Source organism: Hemibagrus wyckioides, linkage group LG25, assembly GCF_019097595.1.
Source record: "Hemibagrus wyckioides isolate EC202008001 linkage group LG25, SWU_Hwy_1.0, whole genome shotgun sequence".
In the NCBI taxonomy this organism is placed as follows: domain Eukaryota; kingdom Metazoa; phylum Chordata; class Actinopteri; order Siluriformes; family Bagridae; genus Hemibagrus; species Hemibagrus wyckioides.
In genome coordinates this window covers 14,167,388-14,182,864 of record NC_080734.1, presented here as the reverse complement: position 1 = coordinate 14,182,864, position 15,477 = coordinate 14,167,388, and the positions used below count along the sequence as shown (strand labels likewise).

General features: G+C 38.3%; 1 protein-coding gene across 1 annotated transcript; it reads right to left on the bottom strand.

Moving 5' to 3' along the window:
- Positions 1-412: 412 nt before the first annotated feature.
- Positions 413-15,285, bottom strand: ppp2r5ea (protein phosphatase 2, regulatory subunit B', epsilon isoform a). Its single transcript, XM_058379396.1, has 14 exons — positions 14,741-15,285; positions 6,079-6,239; positions 5,271-5,467; positions 5,056-5,157; positions 4,823-4,915; positions 4,456-4,586; positions 4,277-4,336; positions 4,081-4,189; positions 3,628-3,681; positions 3,488-3,538; positions 2,992-3,111; positions 2,733-2,860; positions 2,059-2,160; positions 413-1,955 (listed from the first exon to the last, which is right to left on the bottom strand). Exons 2-14 carry the CDS (start codon positions 6,233-6,235, stop codon positions 1,853-1,855), a joined length of 1,407 nt encoding a protein of 468 aa, XP_058235379.1. The 5' UTR covers positions 6,236-6,239; positions 14,741-15,285; the 3' UTR covers positions 413-1,852.
- Between the last annotated feature and the right edge of the window lie 192 nt (positions 15,286-15,477).

The following is a 15,477-nucleotide window of genomic DNA, read 5'->3' as shown; positions in this document are numbered from 1 at the left end:
AGGCTTAAGGGTTTTACATGCATTTCTACTCAACACTCCCATAATACAGTTTCACTCAGGAGCTCAATAGTCAGTCATTCTATTTTGCTGCAATGTAAACTTTTAGTGCTCACTGCCCTCTGCTGGTGTAAAGAATCTCTGGTGGTGTAAACTGAAAAGTGCCAAGTCACACAATGCATCATTTGTCAGTTCTTTCCACTGGGTACAAAGGAAACCTGCAAGCAAATCATTCTGATTCTTATGACAGCATGATGTTCAAAGCATAATCGCTCCTAAAGAAATCATCAGTCTCAGACATTTATACTCATTTCTTTCCTTTGAAAGTCTTTTTGAGAACACCACTGAACTCCAAACAGTTATTCTTTTCTCAGCAACAAATTTAAACAAACACAAAAAAAAAACAGAAGAGACATTTTATCACAAAAACAGGTTTATTTAATGTCTCTATTTTTTAAAATAATTAAGATTTATTCTGTTCATCAAACCCTTTCTTTTAACATTACAGGGCCATCCAAAGAAAAATAAATCACACAAGATTGATGAAAGGGACAGAGGCCCACAGAGCAATAAAAAATACATCTTCCTCACATGTAAAATCCACACCCATGATTTTAATTTGAAATAAAACAGAATAAAATAAAAACAAGGATAGTGAGTTCTGTGAACACAACAAACTCTCTAACTCCAAGTGCTTTAAGTCCTAACCCACTATAGTGGATGGCATTTCTGTTGAGGAATAAGACTGGATCAGCATTTAGAAATACACCACATATGCAGGCTTTCGTTCCAAACACTCCTTTAGAAAATATTCTAGCTTAAACTGAATTATTTCGAGAGCATCCAACCAAGTTAAAGTCCAAAGACGAGACCAGGAGACGTCAGCGCCGTCTAGGTTCAGATGTTAAAACAAATCAACTTTTCAAATACACTGAATCAATCAAGTTCTGAACACTGCTTTACATGAAGAGAAGTCTTCAATGGTGTCAGAAAATCTTTCACTTCGTAAATTCTTCTTAGGCAGTGAACCACCAGAATGAAATTCAACAGGTCTTGAAATTCTCAAGAAAATACTTCCGCAAGATGATGATGGCAAGCACTGTGGCTTGCTTCTCATTGGCTGTACCAGTGCCGGACCCACTCCTGTCCATATAGCAACAGAAGTGTGAAGATCACATTTTAAATTAACCTGTAAGAATAATGCAGGTGATCAAGGACATTTCTTGTCAACTGATTTTGCTGGGACATCTTTGAGATGTGTGTGACATTTCTAGACTCTGGTATGTTAGTCACACATTTCCAGGACATGGTAATAAAAATGTAAGATCAAGCCTCTCTCCGAGGAATTTAAAGAAAGAGAGAAAGAGAGAGAGAGAGAGAGAGAGAGAGAGAGAGAGAGATGAGAAGAAGAAACTCATTATGGGAAGTCTTTGGGACCACACTCTCGAGAGACATTTCTTGAAGAAGAAGGGAAAGGGGAAAAAAAAAAAAGAAAAAAAAAAAAAAAAAAAAAAAAAAGATTCCTGTTCTCAGGCAAAGGGTTTTGAGGATATATCCCTTAAATGTAATTGACTATTTTAAATGGCAAGGAGTGTATATAAAGTCTTCCTCCCCCTCCCGCCCCATTCTCCGTCCAAGATAAGCACAACTTTTCCTTTTCGTTTTTTTTTTGTATAGTATCATTGTCAAAGGAAACAGAGTGGAAAGGGTTTTTACAGTGCTGGTGGGGGAAAAACTGAAACAAATGCAGGAGGAGTGTACAGTAAAGTATGTTGCACAAGGAGCATGAACATGTGGCGTCCCTGTGGCTGAACATTGGTTGGAGCTTGATGCAGGGATGGAGCTACATCCATGTTTAGGTGGGAATGATGCCGTCACTGTTCTGAATTCCTCGCCTCAGCTCCAGGTCTTCCAGCTTCTGCCACAAGTCCTCCCGCTCCTTCTCCTTCTTCTTTTCCCTGAGACATGGGAATGAAGGAAAACCCAAAGAGATGTAGACTTCTTAATGCAGGTGATATTCACATTTCGTTTCACTGTAAACCAAAATGCTAGGCATTTTACCTCTGACGTTCCGATTTGTAAGATGCAGCAAGTTCATCAAACAGTGCACTGTTCATCTCCATGAACGCTTTTAGCACATTGTAGATTAAAGCAGATATCGCTCTGGTCATAAGAAAATCAAACAGGGAAAACATTTGAATATCTGAAATGGTAGCCAAGTCAAAACCCACAAACATTGAATTAACAAACAGCACTGTTCTTTTTTCACATAGAAATTCACACTGAATGTAGCACCTAAGCAACACATACGTGCAGCATATGGAACTTTCTGTCCAGTGCAACCAAAGGGAATAATGCAATATAGCCATTTGATTTCATCAGGAAAACTAATGACAACCAAAGCTAAACATGAGCTTTCAGATGTTTATATAAACAGCAAGTATACATAAACAGCATTTTTACACAGTATTAACGCTAACATGGGTAACTAGAAACAAAGACGCTACACTTAAAACAGTGTTATTTTTAAATATACTGTACTTCACTGTATACTGTAGTTCACAAAATACAGAAAGAATTCTATGAATCACTCACAATGCATACAAATTAAAGGCAAGATGGATTGGACTGACATACATACTCAGGGGGTATCAAACTGTATGCATCAAACTCTCTGTTAATTGACCTAAATGGTCTCTGGGAAATGCAGGTTGAGAACCTATAAGTACACTTACGGGTTCCAGTGCTCTTTGGAGATCCTGTAGAGACTGGCAAACATGATGGGCAGGATGACACTGGAGTTCTCTTCTATAAGACTCATGATATATTCGTTGTTCCAGTAATACAGGGCTCGCTCAGCCACCTGCCATGGAAAAGTACCAAAGGAAATAATTACTTCCCTTTGAAAAAATTAAAGTGATTTTGTGGAGTTTGGGGAATGGGTTTGGCTTAACTGAACATATTAAAAGATGTGCATGTGTATAAAACACAGACCTGAAAGTGAGGACTGGACACACATCTGGAAATCTGCTTGAACAAAGGCTCCTGGACCTTGACAAACTGTGTGGGCTCGATCACATCAAGGATTTCTTCCAGCTCGCCGAGGAACATAACCTAAGAACATACCGGTAAGAGCGTCATAAAACATTTCCCTTCACAGGGTAAACAGCAGCTAATCGCCATGAACAAGCTGAAGCTACTTTGCTGTGAGGGGATAAAAAAATAATCAAAAGACATGAGACTAGCTTATAGCAGGTCAAATAGAGCAGCAGCACACACTCTATGCAACATTTTGCTCTTATCCAAGAGCTGTGTACAACTCATGACCGTGTATTCATTGTAAAAACAAAAATTGTAAAAACATTTCCAAACTGATCCAGGTGTTGCATGAGAGAAAATCTCTTAAGAACAAAAAAAACCTCAAGTTAAGTGCTTTGATATTCAATCTAATAGTAAGAGATAAACAAACAAGCATCAAATTTTCATTTACCTCTTTCTGACTGCAGGTTTTCGGCCAGAACTTTAACAAGCCTCTTATCACCTGAAAAGTTCCAAATCAAATGTGACACAGAGGAAAAAAATAAAACTATCAATGAGAAAGAGAAGAGCTGTGAGCAGGTTGTCACTTACAGGTTCTGTTAGCGTGGGATCTTTCTCTAGGAATTGCACAATACAGTAGGCCAGCTGCAAGAGACAGAAATGTTGTTAAGTGTGTGCTGGCTTGACAACAGCAGCAGTGAAGAATTCATACAGTCCTCCCTCTGCTCAATGTTCTCCCTCAAGGGAATCTATAGACAGTGCTCGCATTCACTTAGGGTGTCCTCAGTTTCACCCCTTTAGATGAAATCTGCTCAGATGCAGGTACTGAACAAACGTTTTTGATAATAATCAACAATTGTTCAATTGTTCTGTTGAGACTGATAATCTTTTTCTGCCATGTGTGTCAGATCACTAGCTTCAAGTGTCCTTCACTTTTCACAGTGTGAAATAAAGTGGCAAGTGTCACAAGGATGGACAAACATGAACAGACAAACAAAAAACTTAACTGTATAACAGCCAAAGCAGGCACAGGGCCCAGAATACCTGTGCATGGAAGAGGGACAGACTTCTTGCTGAGTGCAGAGGCAGTAAAACTTTTACTAGGAACTGCTTATGTTCAGCTTTCAGAGGAAGTGCAAAACCATTGATGATACTAGAGAAAGAAAAAAAGAAAAAAACAGCAAGCATGAAAACTCATTACAAAATGATATACAATCCACACTAATTTAGAGGCATATACCTTCCCAGGATCTCCAACAGCTCAGCCACTCCATTGAAGTGCTCCGTTTCATACACAAACCTTGTGATGAGAGGGGAGAGACATTCAAAAACAGAGCAGAAAATGTTAGCAATGCAATATTCCACTTTATCTGATCTGACTCATTACAAAATAAAGTAAGTTAATTTCACTTTTCTTACCCTAGAAAAATGTTGTTGATCTGTTTGCGAATGAAGGCCCTGAGACCAAGGAACTTGCCATAAATTCTGTGCAGGACAGTCTTCAGGCAGTCTCTCTCACGAGGGTCCTCACTGTCAAACAGCTCCAGAAGCTGAGAACAAACAGAGCGAGGAGTAAGGCAGCAATGAGACACTTGGTCAACCAGCAGATTTATTTAACAGCACACACAAATGCACATCTTAAACTAACAATAGAGACCAGTTCAATAGCAACACAGCTTGGCCAAGAGCACAGTATACTACACATCATTCCATGCAACTGACAAATTCAGAACTTTTACTTTATTTTCTAAACAAAATAAACCAATATACATTTTCCAGAACACACCTGTAGTACAAATTTCTGGTCAATGTATTTTTTGGCAATGCTGGGCTGAAATTCCTGACTCTCCAAGAAGCGAATGAAGAACTCATAGACGAGCTGGAGAGACAGACAAAAATTTAGCAACATTTTATGGCAAGAAATTTTCCTTAGGATATCATAATTTGAAAAACAGCACAAGATGGCCAGGGATAGTATGACGTTCTGGTTGGAGTGAAGTAACGTGTGCTGGGGTCTACCTGCAAGTGAGGCCACGAGGCTTCCAACGTTGGCTCATCCTCCTCTGGGTCAAACTCATTACTGTCACTGGGAGGAAGTGTCCGGAATATGTTACAAGACACCTAAAGGACATACAGAGAGAGATAAAGAACCTAAGGGAAAGCATCCTTACGACACCCATGTTTATGAACATCAAGTAAAGACAATAAGAATTGATCAACATTGTAGCACCAACCATTTTGACAACCTCTGGATATGTCTGTTCAGTGAGGTAACCACGACTAACTGTGGCATAGTCCACTAGCTCATTCAAGGTAGAGCGTTTGTACTCCTTCATCTTGAGGTCAGACAGTGTGTCCATGAAGTCAAAGAGAGTGCAGCACTGCTGCAGCTTCTTTAGAAACAGCTCTGGCTGCTCTTGGGCAGACACATCTATAGAGAGAGAGAGAGAGAGAGAGAGAGAGAAGCATGAGAAAAATAACAGAACTATGCACTTTGTGTCTCTGTGCATGCACATTTTACAAAATCAGCATCTTTTTCTCTTTGATGTGTTATAAGTGAAACCCATGTCTCAACCACTAAGCAGGCTTCTCCTGTGTCAGTTTTCATTTGTCTTTTCTTCTAACCAAAACAGAACAGACAATGGGAATGGAAACAAACTCGTTCTCCAAGTTATACTCTATGGCCAAAGGTATGTGGACACCTGTCCATCACAACCAGATGTTTGTTCCAAATATGGAGCTATGACAGACTCTAGAATCTAGTGGAAAGCCTTTCTAAATGAGTGCAGTGGAAATGGCTGTGGAAATGTTTGCCTTGCTTGCTTTGTACACAGGAGCATCTTCATTAGGAACAAGTTTGGGCTCCTTAGACATGGTGAAGGGAAATCTTAATGCTACAGAACACAAAGGCACTACACTTGTGTCAGGAACAATTAGGAAGGCCCACATATGGGTGGGGGTCAGATGGACATGTACTGTATTTTCTAAATGACAGTTTGGTCTTGGTGAATGGTTGACATCTAAAAATGGTGGGTTTGATACCTTTCAGTAGTGGCAACTGCACTAGCTCGATGGGTTTGTCCTGAGATCTGAACTGAGACGAGCTCTGTGCTCGCTTCTGCTTAGCTTTCCGGACGGACTTCCTGGAGAAGCCGTCCACCTTGTCTACGGATGGGGGTGTGGTGGCTGCTGAAGACATAGCCCTGAAACAGAGATGGAAAAGAAGGTAAACAGAAGCGTTTAAAATCATATGCAGCCTACTATACAACAACTAAGACAGAAATAAATAATATCAGAAATTACTTTTAGTAAAAGAAATACGTTTTTTGAAAATTAAATAAATAAAAAATAAACAAAAAATAAACTCAGTATTGGATTCTATTGTTTCTGCAATAGCAAAGACTGCTGCATGATTGAGATGACATACAAGCATCTAGGTACTCTCAGTGTAGTACAAGACCAGGCAAGCCTAATTTTTTCCAAAGCAGTCTAATATCTGCAATCAGATCACCATAGCAACCACATCAAAACAAAAAAATCTTGAGAAGCAGGCTTTTTTTTGTTGCTACATCATAATCTTATCAAACAGGATGGTAATAACAGGCATAAACCTATTATTTACCCTGCTGTACACTGCAAATTCAAATTTGTTAATAATAAATAACAATACCCATAATGTATCTGTAAATTCATTTATTTATTTAAATTCATAAATTCATTTATTGCTCTGCTCCAGCGGCAGGTTATTAAGTTTAATACAAGATACAAAAGAAGCAAAAAGGAAACACATTTAAGAAACAACTTGACGCTTTCTGACAGACATTTAAATGGACTGACTTGATAGTCATCGTGATGGCTATAGAATCCAGATTTTATTCCCGATACTGTAGTCAATCTTCCCCAAGCTTAAGGGCCAAAACTATGTGAAGCAGTCTGGAGAAACCTGTCAGCCATGATTGTTGCTGAATACTGGCACACAGTCTTCTAAAATTGTGTGATTTCTGAATTCTTACTATTACTTTTGCCTAATAATATATTTTAGATAGTAAACATCATGATTTCTAATAAACAAATCTATAAATAATGTTAAAAAAAGTTTTAATTAAAATGATTAATCAAACAATAACGAGTTCTAGGTTAATCTGATTCACATGGGCATTATTATAATGTTTACCATAATTTATTGAATATGACAAATGCACATGAAATTAATAAATAGGCAAGCACTGTGTTGGGCATCTTTCAGCTTCTATAATTTTGGCTGATGCATGCAAAAGAGAAACACGGTTTAGATTGTAAAAATAATTTCTACATTTAACCATGTGAATTGTTTTCCCTGGCCAAGACATTTAAAAACAAAAGTATTCATGTGCCATAAATAAAAAAATCAAACTCAGAATTCAGAAGAATCAACATAAATTGCTGATAGCTCTGCCCAAAATGATAATAAATAAATAAATATCAAAGATTTCTGTCTTCCACAAGTGGCTTGAAAGTAAAGCACTATTGTGGTAGTGTGTCGGAGTGAGCCTGCTCAATTTCAGTGTTGCCTCACCTTAGACAGAAGAACTAGCCCTGAGGTAAAATCAAGTGCTGTTGTCCCTGTGGAAAACAGCACACAATACAATGCCCACATGGCTCCCATACATAGGTCAGTGAAATCCAACACCCATGGCAGGTTAAGGGCTGGGTGATGTGGTTAGTCTAGTGAAGCTGAGCAGATGAAGGACACATGAGGTAGGAGCATGTTGGTCTTCCCCCTGACTGCCAGCACTTACATAACAGCACAGTACACATCCTCACAGGCCTGGTGGGAATTAAAGAGGTCTAGCCTGACAGGAAGTTTTCATGCTTTAGCTCATTCCTCACAGACACAGGCACAAAAAGAGGAGGAAGGAACTCCTAAGTGCCACATGTTTCACACACAGTAATAGATCATTAGTGGATAAAACTGTGTGCCAAGGGCATGCTTTTAATAGGAGCACTGACCCTCAACGAAACTGTAAATGTTCAGAACCAAGGTTAACAGACTGCCTCTGCTGCACCTGACTATACTTTGCTGACCTTAACAGACCTTATGAAGGTCCTTCACCATGCATTTCATTATTATAAGTCCTACACTGGATAGTGGTCATCAGTAAGCACACAAACCATGACTTGAAGCAACAGCAGATTTACTAGAATCAGAATGATACTGAAATAAAGTATTAATAAACTCTTTATGAGCCTAATGAAGATGACCAAAAGAAAAACATTGTAAAATTACAAGGTGAAACAACATAATACTACTAGAGCTGGGCGATTAATTGTTATTATCGATTAATTCGAATTTATGGTTTATGTTGATGTTGAAAAAACTAAAATCGATTTTCCGATTTCACTTTGGTTTGGCAGAGCGAGATTCCGTAGTTCTGCGACACAAAGAGCTCGTTTCTAAGAGAGGCGCGGTTTCTTCGAGTTTCTTCATATGCGCTGAAAGACGGGGAGGAGCCAAAAGTCTGCCGCCGTTTTCATATGAAATTTAAAGGGAACTGAAGTGATCACGAATTTGTGTAGAGTTTATGGAGAATCGCAGAATTCTTAGGGTGGCTGAATAGAAATGTTAAAAATGGCCTAGCGACGAAAATGGTGGCAGATTTCAGCTCTTCCCCGTCTTTCAGCATGTTCTTCAATCCGACTGAAGAAACCGCGGGGTCGCAGAGCGAGGATCAGAGGACAAGTGTGAGTGCGTGTGTGTTTGAGAGATCAGGAAACCTCGTATTTGGCTTGTTCAGTACTCACATGTTAAACACATCTATGCAATACAGTGGAATGCTTCAATAAGTTTACCATCTTACCCTGTTAGTCAAACCTTTATTTTATTTTATTTATTTATTTATATTTTTTACTATTATACTCTCATTGGGGGCTGAGCCCCCCTTAAATGAAAATCCTAGACTCGCCCCTGATTGTGCCGTATACACAGATGTAAAATGCTGTCTGGCTCCTGTTTGATTTTATTTAGCGTGTTAGTTGCATGTTGGTTTTATTTAGTGTGTTAGTTGAATGTTGAACTGATTTACAAAATTGTTTTTCTTCAGGGATTTTTTTTCAGAGGACAATTATTTTATAAAAAGTGATTTAAGTCTGCAGTTTGCACTTTACAAATCCCTCATATTTTGTTATATTACTTTATTTTACTAGAATAATTAGAACTTGTAAAGACTGGTGAAAGTTTGCATTTTATAAATCCACAAAAAAAGGTTTTTATGTTGTATTGATTATTGTTTTTCTAAAATAACAAAAACAAAAACTTGTTAGCGAAAGTAATTTTGCACTTTTAGTCCAAATTAGCATTTCATATGTTTGGTTATACTGTTTATGCTCAAATAAAAAAAAAATCTATTCTATAGTCTCTAGTGTTTTATTAAATTTTTTTAAAGAAAAATAATCATTTTAAAATCGAATTTTTTTTTTTTTTTTTTAAATCGGAGATTCAATTTTTTGGCCATATCGCCCAGCTCTAAATCCTACATTCAGAGCATGCAGTAAAATGAAGCAACAAAAGCGTCCATCATCTCTGGCTGCCTCAATACAAGTAAAAGGGCTATAAATAAAAAAATTCACATTTCATGTCCTCATGTCAGTGTATTTCCGTTTTTCCGCTCCAATCAGAAACACTCTTTTCTAATGTTAATAAATGTTAGATATGTACCTAAGGTATCACACATTAAATTCAGGTCTGTTGAATATTTGATAATCAACCTAACAGATTCAAAACTGAAAAAAATGTAACGCTAATTTCCCCTTTACAAATTTCAGCAGTAAAAAGTCAAATGTCAAAATCAACAGGGAAAAAAAAAAAAAAAACACATCAACCTCCATCATTCCTTCTAGAGTCAGGCCCATATCACCCTTCAAACTCTAGTTCTGCATTCAGGTTATTCCTTTATAGGTCCTGCACTGTGCATTGCCTATAAATGTAATTGCGAAAGGATAATTATATACAGCATGTACTTGGCATGAAAGCAGCCATAAAGAAATAGACTTTGACGAGTAAACAAGCTCAAGCAGGGACGTTTGGCTGCCTCGTAAAAATGACCAACGTCTGTGGAACTTTCTCAGACCGAGACAAAAATTAAACTCCTGTAGAAAAGTTAAAAGACCTAAAATGACATTAAGTCCAAACTATAGAGCGGTTTTAAGAACAAAAATGAAACGAAATCCTTTGCTTTATGAAAAAGGTAAGTTGTGTTCAATTACTTCCACACTACAGAGCTCTGGTGTGAGATTAATTAAACAGGTCTGGGGTTCTGTTTTATACACTGTACATTTACACACTGCAAATACATGACACATTATACAAATAGAACGTTTAGGTCTGGTGACAGTGAAGAGTAAAAACTATTGCAATGAAGCACAAATGTGTCTACATCTTGCCTTATCTGTTGCTAGTTTTGTAGCAAATGGATGGATAATAGCAGGATTTACACATTTATATCAGTGCACTATGACAGAACAGTAAGTAACACTAAACTAATGCATGTGTATCGCCGTCCTCAGTGAATGCTATGGAGCTGGTGGTGCGCTCATTCCAGCATGTTATTGGCTGACAGGAGTGGAACCTGACGTGTTTTTCTGCTGTCGCAGCTCATCTACATCAAGGTTTTGTGTTGTGCATTCTGAAATGCTTTTCTGCTCATTGTGGCTGTAAAGAGTGATTATCTGAATTACTCTAGACTTCCTGTCAGCTTAGATCAGCCCGGTCATTCTCCTCTGATCTCCCTCTTCATCAAGGTGTTCCAGCCTGCATACCTTCTGCACACAAGATTTGTTGTTTGTTTGCTTTTTGTACCATTTTGTGTAAACTCTAGAGACTGTTTCAATTTCCAGGAGTTCAGCCGTTTCTGACATACTCAGACCAGCCCATCTGATATGAAGATTTATAAGATCAAAATCACAGTGATCATAATTATTCTTCATTCTGATGTTTGTCCAAGACTTTTTTGGAAACTACATTTTCAAAAAAAATCTTACATCTGTGGACAAGGCCATAGATTTCCACTCAGTCATCATCTGATTTGACAATGCAATTAATGTTGAAAACCCGTGCACAAAAAGTCATAGCTAATTGTACAAGAGAATGAACTGTGGCTCAGATACCTGTTGCTGAGCATGCACAGTTTGTTAAGTGGCTGTGGCAAAGGGGCAGAGGATTTGTCTCTCTGAATTACAGTCACCCAACTCACATTTAATGTAGATTTTCTTCCAGGAGGTTTCCAATCTTATAAGGCAAGATATATCAAAAATATATATATGTGTATATATCAAACAAAATTTAAAAGGAATTTATAAGGTATCCTTATATTAGCTGATATTTTGCTAGAAGGCCAAACATTTTTATAAATTTGCCACAATAATGACTTTACATTTCCACCACTGACTAAATTTCATTTGGACTAAAACACATTTGATGGAAAAGGCAGAGCACAGAGAAAACAGTAGAAAACGCTCCTCCTCTATAATGCAGGAAATCCTTACATTGCTACACTGCTGGCCTTTTAACATTAAAGATTGCAAAGCAAAATTTCACTCACATGAAAACACAAGTTTGTTTGTGGGAATGTGAGAAACAGTAAATGCATCATGTCTTTAGTTGAACCATGCTATCCTGTTTTCTACCTGTATCACATGGGCATGTTTATAGTCATATTCAGCCATTTTTCCTGAATAATATGAATAAGCATCATGAAAATACCCTGCAAGTTTTCATATAAATTACTGACATTTTGGCCAAAGTCACACAATGTTTTATGCGGAAAAATTTCTGGGTTTAAAATTACTAAACACGTCAAATTGATGCCTCATCTACACTCGTATTTCAATTGGATTTCGTTTATCAGCCAGACATCTGTAACACAGTCTTTTTTTTTTTTACACGTCTCCTCAATGATAAATCCTTCACATTTGGACAGCAATAAAATGACCACAGAAGGAGCGAGTTTCCAGTGGACTGTTTTTCTAGGAGCCTGGAGGTTTGCAGATGTTCCTTAAATATCCAATGTTAAACACTGATAAATGTGGCACTAAACATGATAAGCATTTTGAATAAAAGCAAATCATTCATCATTTCACTTCAAATTAAAAGTGGATCATATTGTGCACATTTGAATATAAACTTTAATCAGCCTGTGGGATCTCACTTTCATAATGAGCTTATTTCCTTTCGTTTCCTGGAAAGACTGAACTGTACAGTCGAGGTTTTACAGCCCAGACCAAGTCTCTTCTAAAGCATCCATTTTTCATTTCATGATTCAAGAACTGTATAATATCTGGCAGAGGGTTACTGATTTTTCCAACCGAGGTGACATCTGCATAGAACATCAGAATCGAGTATCCAGAGGAGCCTAAGATTATCAGAAGATGGTCGAGTCTGGGGGGAAAAACAGCAGGTAACATGGCCTGCAATGTTCTCATAAGAAGAAGGAGTAAAATACTGACAGGGCAAATAAAAATCAGATGATGGCAGCGGTAAAACAGGAAATTACCCCATGTGAATTTAATCCTGTTCACACAGGGTTTATATGACAGCCGGCAGATATTTATACTTTTCTTTTAAATTTGTCTGGCTGTAATTTTAACAAATTATGGCTTGACATGGAGGAAAAATATGGTTACAAAAAAAAAAAAAAACACTGGTAGGAGTTTAAAAGAAAAATCATGTGCTTGCAATTTTTATATATATTTGAGAAAATATCCAAATAACTTAGGGATTACAAAAACAATCAATAAATGATTCCAATTACAGATTATTAAACTAACCATTAGTCATAACTGTGCAAATCACACATCTGCTGATATCAAGAAATAGGTTTGTTAGCACATTATACAGATAGAAGCACACTTGCCAAATGTGTACAGACAGGCTTAGTAGTTTAAAGGTGATGCAAATATTTCAGTGGCCAACACTGAAAACAAAAACTTTCACCCAAGTGAAAATATGCAGATCAGCTGCAACAAGTTACCTGCATGGATTCAAAATAAAATAACTTGAATAAAAATAAGCTCACAGGTTCATATATCACATGGCATAAAAACACTACAGTGAGTCTCAAGAAGCTCTATACACAGGTGGAATAAAAACATTTTAGCAAAATGTCTAAAATGTTTTATGCTGATATTATATATACACCGATCAGGCATAACATTATGAGTACTGAGAGTTGAAGTGAATAACACTGATGATCTCCTCATCATGGCACCTGATAGTAGGTGGGATATATTAGGCAGTAAGTGAACATTTTGTCCTCAAAGTTGATGTGTTAGAAGCAGGACAAATGGGCAAGTGTAAGGATTTGAGCGAATTTGACAAGGGCCAAATTGTGATGGATAGACGACTGGATCAGAGCATCTCCAAAACTGCAGCTCTTGTGGGGTGTTCCCGGTCTGCAGTGGTCAGTATCTATCAAAAGTGGTCCAAGGAAGGAACAGTGGAAGCGACAGGGTCATGGGTGGTCAAAGCTCACTGATGCACGTGGGGAGTGAAGGCTGGTCCGTGTGATCTGATCCAACAGACGAGCTACTGTTGCTCAAATTTCTGATGAAGTTAATGCTGGTTCTGATAGAAAGGTGTCAGAATACACAGTGCATGACAGGTCAGGGCTGTTTTGGCAGCAAAAGGGGGACCAACACACTATTAAGCAGGCGATCATAATGTTATTCCTGATCGGTGTATATATGAAACAATCCAACAAGTTTTACAAATCATTTAAAAGAGCATTCACAGTAGTGCAGAAACACGCATAATGCATAACAGATGCGTGAAGACGAGCTTATGAGTGGGAGAGAAGTCTCCGTGTGTGTTTACTAAGAAATGGCAATCATGTCGAGGAGGTTTTGTACAGAAAGTAACATTATCCCCCTATGTATGAAGACTTCGAGGACATCCTGTACTTTTAATTTGCAGCGTTTCATAATTTCTTAGCCTGCTTGCAACTCTACTTCGAAACAAATCCCTTTCCTTACCATTTCCTTATTATTCACAAATTCCACGACCCATACAATGTCCACAAATCCCACTGTAGTCTATCTGTCATTAGTTAAAATTAAACTTCATATCATTCCATTCTGTATTTTACTTCATAGCTGGAAAAAGAAAACCCCAAGAGCTGTATATCAGGTGAGGCTGGAATTGTCTTTTAAAGTCCCTTCACAGGCCCCTTGACGTGAATCACATCAGATAAGGAATAGCACAGCATACTCGTGACCTGAATAGAACGTTATTACAGCACATGAAGCATGGAGATCCACAGTGTGAAATCTGCGCTCCACTCTATATAATCATTAACACGTGTAGAAGATATAGAAGGGAGTGTTTACGTGAACTCTCTAAAAATTGCCACTTTCAAGAAAAGCCCTGCAGATTTACCTTCTTTAGGAAAGTATTTTTCTGTGCAACATATAAAACATGACATGCAAATAAATCCCCGCCTCGATGCAATATGCACATTGCATTGTGTGTTTTCTCTGCTATTAAAACAAACATTCTTTACAGACATGCCTTGGACTGGACACTGGCTCTGAGGGCTGTCTATGACCAGCCTGATGACTGACCCCTTCTTCAGTACGACACCTGATTGAGAGATTTGTTCGGAAGGCTGTCTAGAAAGCCAGTTTAAACACGACCTTTTCCACATCCTTAAATCTATAAAGCGTGTATATTTACCTCAATCCGTCAGCTTCACAATCCTGCTGGCTAGATACCAGAAACGTGTTAAGGGTGGTGCAGAGCTAGCGCCGCTGTGGATTCCTGTTAGCTTTACCTCAGAGGACTAGCAGGCTATTAAAAACTCCAGCTAGACACAGCACAAACGCGATAACCGTCGTTTCGTGATGTTGTGAATAACGCACAGCGCGGTGGAGCTTAGTAGTGTTTGCGCTAAGCGTCCAGCGAGCTACCAGTCGACCTGAGCGTGTCTCAGCATAGCTAGCGCGCGAGCTAGCCCGCTTGTAGAAGCTAATCCCTCCGCTACCGTCCCAGCCAGGCTGCGTGAAGCGACATTCGGCAGCGGTGCCCCGAGCGAGTTCACGTACACGGAATAAAGTGACCGGCTACATCTCCTAGTATTCCAACACGAACACCAGGATACGCTTCGTACAATCGTTATAAACGGTCACAATTTTTTTTTCTTGTAATATCTGCGGGTTTATAACACCGAGCGCTAACAAGCTACCGTCCGAAGTTTTTTTTTTTTTTTTTTTTCCTGCCTCAAAACAGAACACGGCAACGAACATGATCGTTTTCTTTTACTAATAAGACTACAAAACGATTGGTTAGTGCGGGAATTCTAAGCGCATTGGTTGGTCTAAATGACTGTCAATCTTTTTTTTTTAAAACGTCAGAGTAAACACGCCCCCAAAAGTAAAATATCGATGACGTAGAACAGTTATCAAGTTAGGTTG

Bases quoted from the DNA above. Each gene is read 5' to 3' on its own strand.
- ppp2r5ea (XM_058379396.1), bottom strand. From the start codon at position 6,235: ATGTCTTCAGCAGCCACCACACCCCCATCCGTAGACAAGGTGGACGGC. The intron at 4,337-4,455 runs GTAAGAAAAGTG...TCTCATCACAAG, and splicing joins ATCAACAACATTTTTCTAGG to GTTTGTGTATGAAACGGAGC. The intron at 3,682-4,080 runs GTATTCTGGGCC...TGTCTCTTGCAG, and splicing joins TGTCCCTCTTCCATGCACAG to CTGGCCTACTGTATTGTGCA.